At 34.0% G+C, this 15,577-nt stretch overlaps 1 protein-coding gene across 6 annotated transcripts in view; it reads right to left on the reverse strand.

Annotated features, from left to right (window-relative positions):
- Positions 1–15,577, reverse strand: part of LOC106064322 (spermatogenesis-associated protein 1-like) — a 62,414-nt gene that overhangs the window by 16,914 nt on the left and 29,923 nt on the right. For all 6 annotated transcript variants that reach the window (XM_056029705.1, XM_056029709.1, XM_013222825.2 and 3 more), the window contains exons 2-5: positions 10,061–10,167; positions 3,597–3,717; positions 2,189–2,242; positions 1,052–1,202 (exon numbers count right to left, since the gene is read on the reverse strand). In XM_056029705.1, the coding sequence (XP_055885680.1) occupies positions 1,052–1,202; positions 2,189–2,242; positions 3,597–3,717; positions 10,061–10,167 (433 nt within the window). The remainder of the gene's footprint in view (positions 1–1,051; positions 1,203–2,188; positions 2,243–3,596; positions 3,718–10,060; positions 10,168–15,577) is intronic.

Consider the following 15,577-nt stretch of genomic DNA (forward strand, 5'->3'; position numbering starts at 1 on the left):
AAAGAATGAAATAATAGTGACAAAGAATGAAAGGTATTGGTGTTGATTTAATAAATGATTCCCAGAGTTTTTGAAGCATGTGGTACAGATGTCTAGATCTAATCTTTTTATTTTTCTAATAGACGCATTTAATTTGATTTAGATTAGTTATTTGTTTAAGTTTAAGGAGCCCTCCTTCATTGCAACAAAGCAGTCTCATACTAGATGTAAAGCTAATGAGTGTTCTGCTTGATAAGCTTTCAACCAAATATGCCTACTCAATTTGTCCCCATTGGCTAGAGTAGGGTTTCAATACAAATCAATACCAAGTTATATGTCTGCTAAAAGCTCAATTCTCAATCAGAGTTAAAGCCCCTGTTGTCCCAAATTTCATGTGCAGATCAACCTTGAAATTTTAAAACTAATGTGCTGAAATGGTAGCTTGAAGGTTCCTCATAAACTGTTGTAGAGTATAATAATCTAGTTTAAAGCTGTAAATAAGGTAATTATTTTTAACAAAATGTAAAAGATATCTGGTATTGGGATAATTCCAGTAGAAGAAATAACAATTTCAAAAAGATGATTTTTAATGAATAATTGGTTCATGTTGCCATAATCAGGCTTGTTGTTTTTTACATGCAAAACTAAAACAACAGAAACAGTAACAATAATCCTATTTTATTATGAACAGGAGTTATTCCCCAAAGAATTTATAACTATTCAATGCACAAGTATGAGGGAATTTTAAAATAAGCAAGATTTAATGCATCATACATGACTTAAATAGCTGAGTGTTGAGTGTCAATAATATTTCAATAAATATATATCATGTTAAGCCTTATAGAATCAAAAACGATGGATCACAGCAAACAGAATCCAATTATATTTTTCATATCCAGAAACTATAGATAGACTAAAATTTGGATACATGTCTAACACTTGGCATTAAAACTAAATTTAAAGAAAGGCCATCAATAGTGTCTAGCTATTAAACAAACTATTGCAACACAACACACATGTCAACTATCACAGCACTAAATGCAAAGGAATAAACACTTAAAGCTGATCAAACCTGGATAATTGATTCTATATGTTCCATTGTAGTTTCTGTGGGATGGGGATGTCCGCCTTGAAGTAGGAGGAGACTGTGATGACCTATCACTAGCCATTGCATCTCTCATTTCTGGTGTGGTCTCCAGAATATAGAGTTCAGGAGCATAAGCCTAGTCAAATTTTGAAGAAAAAAGGTTTGATTTCATGTTGTATAGCCTGTAAATTTCTATGTTATCTTTTTTATCATGCTAAATGTGATGCATTGAGGGCTAGTCTAGCTGTGCAGCTCTTATAAAATTCTTATCAGTAGTATGTAGTGTCTTATCTTATCTTTTTGCATTTGTAAATTATTTAGATGAGACTGAATACAAGTTGGAAAGAGTCACAAAAGTGTGTTCATATATTCTCAGGATATTAATGTGAACAGTATGCGTATAATGTGGACTGAATTTTTTGAGTTTTATATATTACGACAATTTTGTGAGTGATTAGAGTAAGTTGGTTTGTAAGAGTAAAAGTGTTAGAGTTAGTTGGTTTGCTGGAGTATAAGGAGACATATACTTTGTTCTTTCTGTGTTTTCATATTATACATATTCTTAAAACAATAAAAACTATACATTCAGTCTCAGCATACACGCTACTGACATTCTTAGCTTAGATGAACTTAATTAAAAATAATCAGACTTTGGCAGCCAAGAATTTTGTATCAATTAACAACCTTGATGACTAATTTATTTTTTGAATTGCATTTCAAGCAAGGTACTATTTGAAATCTCTTTTGAGTACTTTTGATAAGTATAATTAGGTGGTGATACAAAAAATGAACAGATAACATAAATAATGCATAACATTTGAAGGTCAACACTGGGATTAATTGATGCACCCTATTCTATTCTTAACAAAAGCCATTAACTGTTCAGTTTTGGTAGACTGAGTATATTAAAGAATGTACACAAGATTTACAGTTCTTGACCACTTTCAAGCAATAGGTACATATGTAAAAATCTGGATGAGTTCTTAGGCTTCAAACTTTAAATCTTTGAACTACAAATTAAACATTCAATAATTTGTCCAGGCCATTACCTCTAGTAGACTCAAAAATGTCAAAAAATCAAGTTATGTCTTATAGAAATATAAGAATAAATCCTTGACTTACCACTGGAGGTACAAAGTGTTTAGCCTTCAGCTGATATTCTTGTTTTGCCAGAAGCTGTAAGCAGTTAGAAATAGTGGAGTATTATTATTATAAATGTTATAACTTATAACACAAAACATATTAGTCGAAAAACTTAAACCCAGACAAAGGCTAGATCTTATCTCCAAAATCTAACTAGAGTAGATCATCTACCGGACATACAAATTAAAAAATAGAGTCTAGTAATTCACAAAAAACCTTTTTTTTTAAAAAAAAACAGGGTTAATTGTTTCAGGGGATCATTATATGGAGTTCCTTAATTCAAGCTGCAGGTCTGGTTTCACTTCTTCTCAGAACACAATTATAGGGCATAATTAAAATATCTAGAATCAAAGTCTTTTTCAATTGCACTTAAGTCTAAATATTGTAGCGACACACTTTGGGTGACTAATAATGAATGTGCAATTATGATAGCATTAATTCAAAGCAAGTCTGTAGTGTAGATATAGATAAAGGGTCAGTTGAAGTTAGACTATCAAAGGAGCAACATCTTTTATTATAGAGACTGAGACTAGAATGTTCCCATTCCCAATTAAATGTTCACTTTATTGTAAATGTCTTGCTCTATTACTATGAACTCAAAAGTAATACTACACATACAGAAATATGCAATCAATCTTCTGATCAGTACAAGTTCTACAGACCCAGATTAGACACCTTTACAATATCTCCTTCACATTTTGCCAAGATTTTCTCTTCTAGTTATCTTCATAATTCCTAAACTTGTTCCCACAGAAGTCGGTGATTTAAACCTTGTGAAAGGTGTTGTTTGAACCTAGGCTAAAGAATGTCTTAGAAATCACCAATAATTTTTACTTTAAAATTTCACTTGTTCATGTGACAGAAAAAAAAATCAACTTGCTTTAAAAATGTAAATTTGTTAACTATGAGTGAGGGCTAAAAGATATTTTCAAGTAGTATTATTAAAACATGTGAAGATTAACATAGAATTTTTCAATGGGTCATAGGTGGCCCACACAGTTCTAGATTTAGATTGAGATAATAGACATAAATAAATATAGACTGGCCGAAGGAAGTAACTTCATGCAACTTGAAAACATGTATATCTATTGTATTCGGATTTCCGAATTATGAAAAAATTCATGATCTTTATTCTTAGAGATTAAACAAAACACTAGTGAAAATATTGTAATACTTATATAGGTTATGGCTGAAATAGATATGAATACTTAACTTTTATACTGATCATAAATGCTGTATAATAAAGTACACAAAATTGTAAGTCACAAATTTTCGTTTCATAAAACTCTTTAATCGGCCAGTCTATATTTATTTATGTCTATGATTGAGATATATTGTTCTCTTTTTAAAAAAATCCCATAACAAGTATTCTGAGAGAGTAGCTTACCCTTGTAAGACTTCTGCCAACACTTCTAAGAAAGACATAATCTCTGGGTAGTAGATCATCCAATTGCAATTGACTGACCATCTCTTCCCTGATTTCTGCAAGACGAAGCTCTAATGGCACTCTGTACAGACACAAAATAATTTAGCAAATAATTTTCTTTGTTTTTTTTTTTCTTTTATGAACTGTTAGGTTAATAGCTAAAAATGCTCTATTAGAAATATATTTTTAAGATGTTTGCAAATATTTAAAGCAAGAAGAAATACAGCCAATAAACAATGCCAACTCAACTGACGGAAGATTCTAACACTATTCTATGGACTATTGAATATAACTGTAACAATTAATAATAAGCAACAACAGAAGCTATCAGTATCTCTACAGTAACAATACACCCTGTTCAGCCTGTTATATTACTACTCGAGCGGATAATGACAACTGACATCGCAGTCACATTCCTGATTACAGTCATTTGAAGCACTAAGCATTCCTTATTCTTATAACTTGTCAATGGGGAGTACTGCTGCACACCTGCAACATCATCAGAAAATTTCTCAGTGGACACTTATTTGGGGTTAAGAGAACTAGATCTAGATCATCTAGATTCTAGATCTACAAGTAGGCCTACAATCACATTGATACAATTTACAATCACAATGAAATGTTTCCCTTTTTTTTTACTCTAACGAAGCTCGACCTTGGGCTTTGGCAGAAGAGTGCCAGAGAATGGTACAATAAAAAGTAATACATTTCCATATAAATCTCTAATAATCTTCATAAAAATTATCAGTGCGAAAATATCCAGATCTACATTCATAACACAGTCTCTCTTAAACATTTCATGTGAAATTTTCAACAAGTTACATTTTGTTCAACGATTTTATTGCCAAGGAACAAAAGAGTTCCAAAGTCTCTTTATTTTGCGATCGGTGCCTTGTATTTTCTTTGTGACGATAAAATTTTTAAATCACGAAGAAGAGGGTGTTTTTTTTATGCTTAAAATTTGTATAGCTTTCTCAGCAATGTTTTTCTCGACTAGGTGTCCGAGTGTGGTTTGTTTGTTGCCTATGATCTTACTAGCAGCATTTAGAATTTTATAAAAAGTTTAATTTTATTTTTTCTGTTCAGATCGCCTTACCAGGCAGTGATGTTGAAACTTAGAATACTGAAGATGTGAGCATGATAAAACATTGACAAGGCTTTCGTGCTAACACTAAAGGAGGACATTTTTCTTAGAAGCCCTAATCTTTATTGTCCTTTTTGTGATGTAATCTGTGTTTTGCTGTTAAAAAATAAATTAAACTGATAGCAGGCAGACTAATATCAAAACAAGCGGGTTTTAGACAAGGTCACAGAACAAATCCTAAACCTCAGAATACTCTGTGAAAAATACCTCCAACACCAAGAGAATCTTTTCCATGTGTTAATTGATTTCAAGAAAGCTTTCGACAGAGTATGGCATGGGCACTTTGGGCGACAATGGAAAAGTACAACAGAAGGCCACTAGTGCGGAGTACATCAACTGTTCGACAATAATATTGCAGGGGACTAGTTAAAAACCACAGTTGGAGTAAGACAAGGCTGCCTACTCTCACCAACACTTTTCAATATCTTCCTTGAAAGGATAATGGACGATGCTCTCGAAGGCTATGAAGGTACTGTTAGCATTGGAGGAAGAAGAATTATTAACCTGCGCTTTGCGGATGACATAGATAGTCTAGCAGGGACAGAAAGAACTAGCTGACCTGGTGATGCGCATAGATAAGACTTCCGCACATTAGTATATGCTTGTGAGTCTTGGACGCTGACTGCAGAACTAGAGAGGAGGATCCTAGCAATGGAATTGAAATGCTACAGAATCCTAGGTATCACATTTAAAGACAGCATCACAAACGAAGAGGGTTACTACAGCGATTTTGAACTAGTTTAATAAGTTTCGTTAAGATTGGTCTAACTGTGTTTATTTCTATTAGGAACATACATTCAAATGTTTTATATATTTGATAAATCATTAACTATAACTAAGTTGTTCGCCTTTGCTCCTATTTGAATGAATTTTAATTGCCCTAAAGCAGACACCTTTATTAATATGTCTGTATATTTCTGAGAATGTGTTGTCATTTTAAATTAACCTAAATATCTAGATCTTAATAGAAAAAGCGAGTCAATGAACTAGTGAGTGGGGTATTATTTCCACCAAGACTTGTGATGCCAAAAGCATCAAGACAAGACAGCTGAAGAAGAAAGATAAGGAGAGATACAACTATTTTAAACAATGTAGCGAAAACTACATGGAACATGGCTGCAACAGCCAGAGAAAAAGAAATAATCACATCGAACATCACGAGCCTATTTGGGTAATCGTGAAGACCAAACTAAAAGGGCGCTGAGCTTCAAGATTATCGATATTTGCATAATCGCTCCATAAACATCCATAATCGGAATTTGTAAATAACGATTTTCTTTCCACGTCATGTGAATATTTAATCTTCTATCAATCATATTATTTAAAAATATTTGACACGACTGCATTTGAGATATGCACCGAATGACATATTTATGGTCAAGATGACCATAGAAAAAAATCGATTACAGATACGTGGAATCGATGTAAGAAAGACTAGAGAGTGTGAAAGTTTAAAGCTTATCTTCTGGGTGATTTTTACTTCCTTCAGTAAAAGATAATTTTGTTTTTAATCTGTTGCGCTTTTCTGTGTTTTTTTTCTCTTAGTATAATTGTGTAGATTAATAGTAATACTTCTGCTTTGTTTTCAACTTTGTCTACTTCGACAGATTCCATAAAAGACAGCCACGCTCTGTTGCTGGTTTCGGAAAAAATAACCTCAAGCTGCTTCTATTATGGGGAAAGAGGCTATATTCTTTCCACTGTAGAAAAACCTGGTGGTCCTTTACAATTAGTCCTATACGATCAGTTGTCCCTTTTCAAAGAAGAGAAACCTTAAAACAGTGTCCTCCTATTTCTATCTCACTTCCTGACCATCAATAAGCAAAGATATTAAGACACGATTAGTGGAGAAAACTTGGTTTCTTTACTTGTCTAAGATCGAGGCTAAGTTGTCAATCAAGACAGACAGACAGACAGACGCCAATACAGAAAGCATGGTAATCGTATTGACTTTGTTGAAATGAATGTGTGCGATAACCGAGGACATTTGCTTTTATATCAATGAAACAAATTAAAAAGTATTCTTATTATTTTACAAGCAATACAAGTGCTACTTCAACTTATACCAGCTTATCAGTCAAGTCAAATGTCTTTCTCCTGTTCGAGACACCAAACTAAATAATTAATTACCAATAGTTAATTAACTAATTGGTTAATTTTTTTAAAAAAAATTGATTCTTGTGATGTCAGGTAAAAGAAATAAATGTGCAAAAATTAAGCTTGATCCGAGATTGGGTGTGGGAGAAATAACATGTACAAACTTTTTACCAGACAGACAGATAGAGTGAGTAGATTTAAGCTTTGTAAAAAAATGTTCAGTTGTAGTACGGTAGTACTAGGTCCTGTAATAACAAACTCGAGAATGAAAGATTGATGGTTTGCGACAACTAATAGTTCAATCAATAAACTGTATGTCGCGCAATGACAACGCGACTACGGTCTGATAAACGAGACATCTTTTGTTCCTCCTTATTGAATATTGAAAGGCCGGCATTGAAATGGGCGATTTATTGATCGTAGAATAGTCAAGCATTTGTTTCTGGCATTTAAATAAATGTATCTTACAGCAGTAGAAGTTCATTGTAAATAGTCTTATTTTAAAACTCAAATTCATATACTAATAGACCTACCCCCGTCTCAAAAGACCATTTTTTCACTCTTTCTATACTAGTGTGACCTGCAAGGCCAATCCTTGACATACATTCACGTTCACAAGTTAATAAGCAATTAGAATCATCAGAGACTGAAGCGTTTTATTTTTATTCCTGCTCCTGGGATGTTCACCTTCTCCGATCCAGGTGATGGCTCTTACTCTTCTTTCTTTAGGTCTACTAGTATGACCATCTACAGGCACAATGTCTCATTAGCTCTGGCCAAGAGGTATATGGAGTGGGAACTAAGGTGTGTTTTCTATAGTTTCATTTACTCGCCTGCCAATGGATTTGATATTGTAATGGTGTGTATTACTTGCCATGTTTATGTGTTAAGGAGGAATGTCCGTTATCCCAGCTTAAGTGTTGAAGTTATTTTTTTGTTTAGAGTTTGCGTTGTATTCACACTCAGTATATTTCAACAAGAAGAAAATATAAAAATATACTTTAAAAAAAAGCTTATATTAAGCGTATTTGTATCAATTAGTTTGGATCAGCCATGCAATTACATTTGTAATAGATCTAGACTACAAATAAAAAAAGCATTTATAAATATTAAAAAAAAAAAGAAGGAACGACCCGAACTCTCAAGCCCAACACGGTAACCACTTTGCTAGTGAACATGGAAGATTGTAAAGTTATCTATTGTTTTAATAGTCCTATTTTTTCATGTTGTGTTCACTAAGACTCAGACGACGACCTATAAAGGGGACTAATTCTGCGTATACAACCTTATCAGACAAGTACAAATTCTTTCCCTTGTTTGAGATACCAAACAAATAATAAATTACCAATAGTTAATTAACTAACTGGTTAATTTTTTTATCGATTCTTGTGTTGTCAGGTAAAAGAAATAATTGTGCAAAATGTCAGCTTGTTCCGAGATTGAGTGTCGGAGAAATAACATGTACAAACTTACCAGATAGACAGACAGAGTGAGTTGATATAAACTTTGTAAAAAGGGGTTAAGAATTTCCGTAGTAGAGCGATAAAAAAAACACAGTGAACCGAATCAAAGAGTTTTCAAGAGAGAAGAATAAGATGTAGATCTCAACAGAAAATTGATGGAAACAAACAAGTCTTAGTTCATGTGACTGTAGTAACTGATAATTAGCTATATTACATTGAACTTCTCTCTTCTATCTACACCTCTTGTCGTATATACTTCAAAATATTCACCCATCCTTCAAATCTGTTTCATCTAGGCCAATTTATCTACTGATTATTTCACTTTTTGACTCCATTACAATCATTTGAAGATATCTAAATATTTTTGAAAAGACTAAAACATAGCCTAACCAGGCTTATACAAAGACTTATTCAGAGTGTTTCGCATTATTGTATTATATTGTGTACTATTGTTTGGTCGAATCCCGCTCGCCGTTATCCAGCCGCCGACCCCCCCCCCATCCCCCTTTCCCTTTGCCACACTGGACGAGATTACTATTTTTTTTCTTCCTCGAAAAAATGTCCGTTTCTGACTGGTCTTAACTCCTCTCACCCCCCTACCTTACTATTAGCCCCATGACAGTAATAAAAATATGATCATATGTTTGAACAATGTTGTTGACAATCTTCTGGAGGCACTCAGGCGCGACTGGTCAGCTTCACCTTCTTAAGACATAAGCGGCTGGAAGTCTCTCTCCCTTTGGCAGACATGATGACCAAATAAAGTGAAAACAAATAGCAGAACGAAATCAACAAAAGGCCGGCAACTCCTTCGCTAAATGTTCCCCGGGAGTGTCAAAGAGCTTTTCCGATCAGAGATCGATAATGAATTGATTATTTTTTTTTTGTGTGAGCTTGATATCAATGATTGCTTCGTTCTGAACACTTCAAGCAGCTAAACGAGAGAGTTGGGGGGGAGGCCAGAGAAGACAACGTAACGTAGCAATGCAGCGGTATCCGTGTTTCATAATGCAAGTTTCTATGCATCTCAGAACAACACAAGCCACGCCATAAAGTGATGTCTGAGAAATAGAGCCAGGAGAAGTACAATACCTTAAAAAAAAAAACAATGAGGCAGATGTGTGAATAGAGTAGAGCAGCGTATTTAAATGTTAAAACTGCAGGGTCTATTCATGGATGTAAGTGACATCGACTCACTCTGTCTGAACACGTTGTTTCTCCCACTTCCCAGGATCGGATCAAGTTGAGACTTTGCACAATGATTCCTTGTTGATAACAACAGATTTATCAAATAATCAATACAAAAAATTAACCCATTGGTTGTTTAGTGGTAACTAATTAGTTGTGTTTGATATCGAAAAAGGAAATAAATTTTACGGTATTGAGATATATGGCTGTAATTGTGGAGTTATTCCCCTTAGAAATCTATTTGTTTTTTAAAAAGGTATTTTGAAAATATTTTACTTGTCTCTAATGTGCGAACGAATTTTGTTACGTGGGGGGGGGGGTAGATCGTTACCGGTGAACGTTGTAGAAACACTGGAGTAGCTTTTTATCTTGTAAGGAAAGTTGCAGATATGAGAACAGAGTATAACAGTTTGAGGATCACTGAAACAGTGTGTTGGAGGATTTGTGGACAGCTCATCTAGCAGTACATCTCGGTCCTGACCATTCCTGAGTACAGAGTGGTTGTTCAGAAGCAAATAGATCTAGTGACATACCTGATGATGCCAACAGATACAGTCTCTGTGACGACATTGTTGAGAATGTTGTTGAAATTTTCCCGCCATAATTCGGATGGTACTTTGTAAACATGCAGATCACACAGCTGGAAAAAAAAACGAAATCTTTATAGGCGTTGTGACGTTGTGACTTAAATTTAGATCTAACAAAAAAGAAAAAGGGGGAAAATGAAGGACTTTTTGTTGGAAACATATAAATCAAATTACATACTTTTATTTCTTCATTTGTTTTTGATATATTAAATGTACACCGTTTAAAGGTTATGTATTTTTGTAAACAATGTAAATATACGCCTGTTTTTATTTATTCTTTTTTATTTACAGGATGAGAACACAAACTAGCAAGAAAAAAATAAAGTTATAAAAAAGCATGTTTATTTCTTCTTAATATTCACCCTCAGGTTAGATAAACAAACTTATAGTCCCGAATGTACTAAGATCTTATTTAGTGCCTGCAAGATGAGCAAGAACCGGAAATCATTTTGTTAGATGTTAGTAGTGAATTATTTTGTTAGATGTTAGTAGTGAATTATTTTGTTAGATGCTAGTAGTGAATCATTTTGTTAGATGTTACGAGTGAATCATTTTGCTAAATGCTAACTCGAGAATCATTTTGTTAGATTACAAGTGAACAATTTTGTTAGATGAGTGAATCATTTTGTTAGATGAGTGAATCATTTCGTTAGATGAGTGAATCATTTCGCTAAATACTAACTCCAGCATTATTTTGTTACATGTTTGATGTTGTGCCACGCTCGAACTCGGGAACAACGTGGACAAATTAAAATCGCAAACCAAAAGACCAGGAAGCCATAAACATGGAGTTTTACATACAACATATTTTTGGGCATATCCTATTTCAGTATGTCCGTACATTGGAAGAGAGCAGAAGTAAATAGAAACGATGGAAAGATAGTATTATGGGATGGACGTGTCTTGACATAGATTTGACTCTACAGACGAATAGAAACAGAAAGGAATGGAGTGAACTGCCTGGTAGATCACTTGTGTTCCAATGGTTCAATTGATTTTGGGACCGATGAACGCGAAGATAAGCGAAGACTTGCTAGTAACTAGATACACAATATTAATGACAAAGAGATAGAATAGATCTAGATTGTATGCGTGCATTAGCCTTCATATAAAGTTTATGTCCGGGTGTACTTTAATAAAAAGTGGGATAGGCACAGTGCTAAGACGGGTAGTTACGCTAAATCTCCAAACTGGATAAGTTATTATATGATGTCACGCAATCTTATCTCATCGCTGAACTCTTGCCGCGAGCCTCGTTCTGAGGTGTAATTGTTTGCAAAGTATGGCCTTGAACCTTGATTTATTTCTTGCATTCCTTACTAATCTTGAATGGGTGTTAAAACCCTATTAATTCATTTTCAATAAGAAATGAATTTTTTTCTTGCTTTTAAGACTGTGATTGTTATTATTCCAAAATGTGTTTCAAAATCTCTGGCATTGTCGGATTGGAGACTCATTAAAGGGAAACAGAATTCAGTGTCGTTTAACTTAGTTTTGTTATTTAAAAAAAAGCTTGTTTGAAGTTCAACATAGAGAATAAAAACGCAATACATTGATTTAGTTGTACTAACTGCTAGGAGCTACAAACCGACGACCGAATATTAATGATATGGTAGGTCCGCAACAGTAATGGCAGGTCTGAAAAATAATGAAAATTTTCCTTAAAAAAATGTTCAGGGTCATAAAGATGTCTTTCGGCTGATATCACAATTGGTAATCGCCTATTTTATAATTTCTTTTCACTTCTACAGACACTTAAAACTCCAAACGAATGTTTCATTAGTTTGTTCGTTTGTCACTTTTTTTTTAACGTTGTGGGCTAGTGGCACTCCAATGTCGATGATAAGTTCAGATGTTTCATGTTTATCGATACTAAATAGATCTGGCATCATTATCATTATATTAAAAACATGTGGACATGTAGAGGCAGGCCGGCCTTAGACCTCCAAATGGCGGTGGCCTCGAATGGACTCAACACAAATCGCTAAACTTGGATCAAATCTCAAAGATAGAAGAGCTCATGACTCGTTTATTTACACAGTTCTAGGTCTCCTCTATGATTCAAGATGCTATACAGAATGTTACGGCCTACGGGAATGGCGCTATATGAATTTATTTGATCTGTTGATGTAGGTATTTATGCAGGGAGGTTTTAATTCATTGAATAATTTTATTTTAGGCCTTCTTTTTTTATATTTCATTCGGGGCATATCTAATTCACTTCGCATAAAGCCTCCTAAGACTGGAACTTCACTGACACATCAGATGAGCTACAAACATATCATGAAAACTACCTTTGTCCAACATAAGAACATACAAAATTTACCGCTTACAATTCTAAATACAAAGCTATAGAAAATGTAGTTCTTACAATTCTAAACACACAGCTGCTCGAAATAAATGAACGCTAACAATGACAGATTACGTACAATAACAAGTTTTACAATAATAAGTCTGTAGATTCGTATTGTAAACTATACATAATTCAACTAGTTAGACAGTTAGTTGGTCAACTTGGGTACACTTTGCGGTCAGTAAGGTCACTAAGGGCAGGTCAGTACACTGAATACAAAAGTCAAAGATGTAACCCAATGTAGTTTGCAGTTCTAGTTACAATAACTACTTATTTTAGGGGAAATAAAGTTGCAATATTTAAAAAAGAATTCGTACGATTACGTAAAGCAACTAATTTTATAATTACAGGTCTTTAGATGGTTATTTAAGCTTTGAAAAGATCCTAATAAGTAGAAGAACATTTTCAACGCAATAAACAAAATAGTTCAATTGTAGGCATGGTTTAAAAATTATAATACAGCTTTCTATTTAGTCCTTGTCATATTTTCTTATTTCAATAAAACTTAAGACCATGGCGTCTGGCAAGTTTGATGATGATTAGAGACATTACACGTGAGGAGCTAAATTACACATGAGGAGCTGAATTACACGTGAGGAGCTAAATTACACATGAGGAGTTGAATTACACATTAGGAGTTGCTATTTACTCATCTAAACTAAACTCCATCTCTGAGCAAACACAAGCTACGTTGATAGTAAAAAGAAGACGATTTGTATTTAGGTTCAAGTTATTTGATCATATTTTATTGAATTCTATTCCCGATCAAAACCAGTGCGATCGATACATTCCTGCGATTTCTTCACTAACGACCGCCAGGATCAAAGGTGAATCGACTCTTGGGGCCGCAGAAAGAAGTATTCGACCCCTTCAACCATTTCAGTGATGCTATGTCCACTTCCGGTGCCTTTGAAAAGTCGGTGCTAGGCAACCATCGATGAGAATGTATGCGGAAGGCATGTGCGAATGTAAAGATGTGGGTGAGCTTCTGTTTATTCTATACCTATCGGGGCCCAATGCTCAAAATTCCCTTTTGTTTCTTTAGATCCAATAATCAATAGTTTCCATATGCTTGTGTAAATGTACTATAAAAAAGAAAACACACAGTATAAATATTAGCCTCCCAATTGAATTGATGAAATGGACATTATAATTTTCAACTCTGTTTTAAAGAGATTTTTTTTTAACAGAGCGAAATGTGCAAACAAGCTGGCAAATACAGAGACTTCCTGTGCTAAAAAAAAAAAAAGTACAGAATCACGATAAGATGGGGAAAACACTGGCATCTTTGGAATGTCAATATTTGGTTTCGTTTGTTTAAGTAAATATTCCAATGAATAACGCGAGCGCTCAAAATGACCGGTACCTCTCATTATTGTTGTCGCGGACGTAATCATATTTCGTCATCGGAATAACGGCATTGTTAGCATGAAACAATGTCTAGTTAGATCCGTTTCCACGAAAGGAACTTTATAAAGTGTATTTTTGTGAGATGCATTAAAGGTGCATTGGTTTCCTAAGTCAGAAAGAATATTTTTTATCATTGCTTTTTAGAGGAATGATGAGAGAGAGAGAGAGAGAGAGAGAGAGAGAGAGAGAGAGAGAGAGAGAGAGAGAGAGAGAGAGAGAGAGAGAGATCAATAATGTAATGAATACCTTTGTTTGACTAGCTAACTAAAAGTGTAGTCCACACTACGACGAAGCGAGACAAACCCTGACAAATGCTTTTGATTAAATCATATCACAGGTGACTAAATATGTGGGTCTCAGATGGATCAGCGTAGCCATGTGAAACATTGCGCTCTCCCTTAATCTGAGGCCTTAAAAACAACGTTTTCCTATTGGTCTAGACTAGATCATAATAACTCCCGACTTATACTGCTATACAACTACAGACATTTTTTAAGTAAGTTAGATGTTTTGAAGTTAAAACATTTTTTAAAATCAATATGTCGCGAACTTCCCATTTAGTATGTTGTTGTCATAGACATAAATAAATATAGACTGGCCGAAGGAAGTAACTTCATGTAACTTGAAAACATGTACATCTATTGTATTCGGATTTCCGAATTATGAAAAATTGCACGATCTTCATTCTTAGAGATTAAAAAAAAACACTCGTGAAAATAATGTAATACTTATACAGGTTATGGCTGAAATAGATATGAATACTTAACTTTTAAACTGCTAATAAATGCTGTATAATAAAGTATACTAAATTGCAAGTCACAAATTTTCGATTCATAAAACTCTTTAATCGGCCAGTCTATATTTATTTATGTCTATGGTTGTTGTTTTTTTTTCTTTTTAGTAAAATAAAAAACACAAAACGTAATTTTAACAGAACAATAAGCAAAAAAAACAAACTTTTTAACAAAGCTTATATTGAGAAATGAAAAGGCATTGTTTAGTTACTGCCATATTTCTAATTATTGTTTAGTGTATCTCCCTATTTCTATATAAAACAAATTTAATACATCACCACTAATTGATTAACTAACTGGTAGTTTTTAAATTGATTTGTGTAGTGTCATCGACAATGAATAACTGTAAAATTGCAACTTGATCCGAGAGTTCGAGATGGAGTAGTTAATATAAGCTTTGTACAAATTTACAGAGAGAGAAAATGAAAAATCACTTTCAGTTGTCACTGGCAGTGTCATGCATCGATGGGCAAAGTGAAACATTAATTAAAACGGTCACAGTAAATGCCTGCATGCCACGCTTCATTGAACATGGACTCAATAAAGCCTACTGACACAGCCAACATTGAACATGGATTCAACAACAACATGAAATTGTAAGCATCTGAACGTATCCTTTAAATGTATTGAAAACATCTTCGTGACGTTGGCATTGCTATTCCATTGATATCAACAGAAGCATTCTTATAGCTTATACGTTACAGACGTTACTTCAAAAGGGAAGATGATTACGTCCTAACCATGTCCCTGTGTTCAATATAGTCATGCATGTTAATCAGTGAGTTAAACTCTGCCAAAATCGTTGATTTTCCTGGCTAATTCAGGCAACCCACTCCATTCTCTAATAGCACTAAGAAAGAAGGAGCATTTGTACAAGTTTGTCCTAGAATATAGAATAAGAAATGT

The sequence above is a fragment of the Biomphalaria glabrata genome, chromosome 5 (genome assembly GCF_947242115.1).
Source record: "Biomphalaria glabrata chromosome 5, xgBioGlab47.1, whole genome shotgun sequence".
Lineage (NCBI taxonomy): Eukaryota > Metazoa > Mollusca > Gastropoda > Planorbidae > Biomphalaria > Biomphalaria glabrata.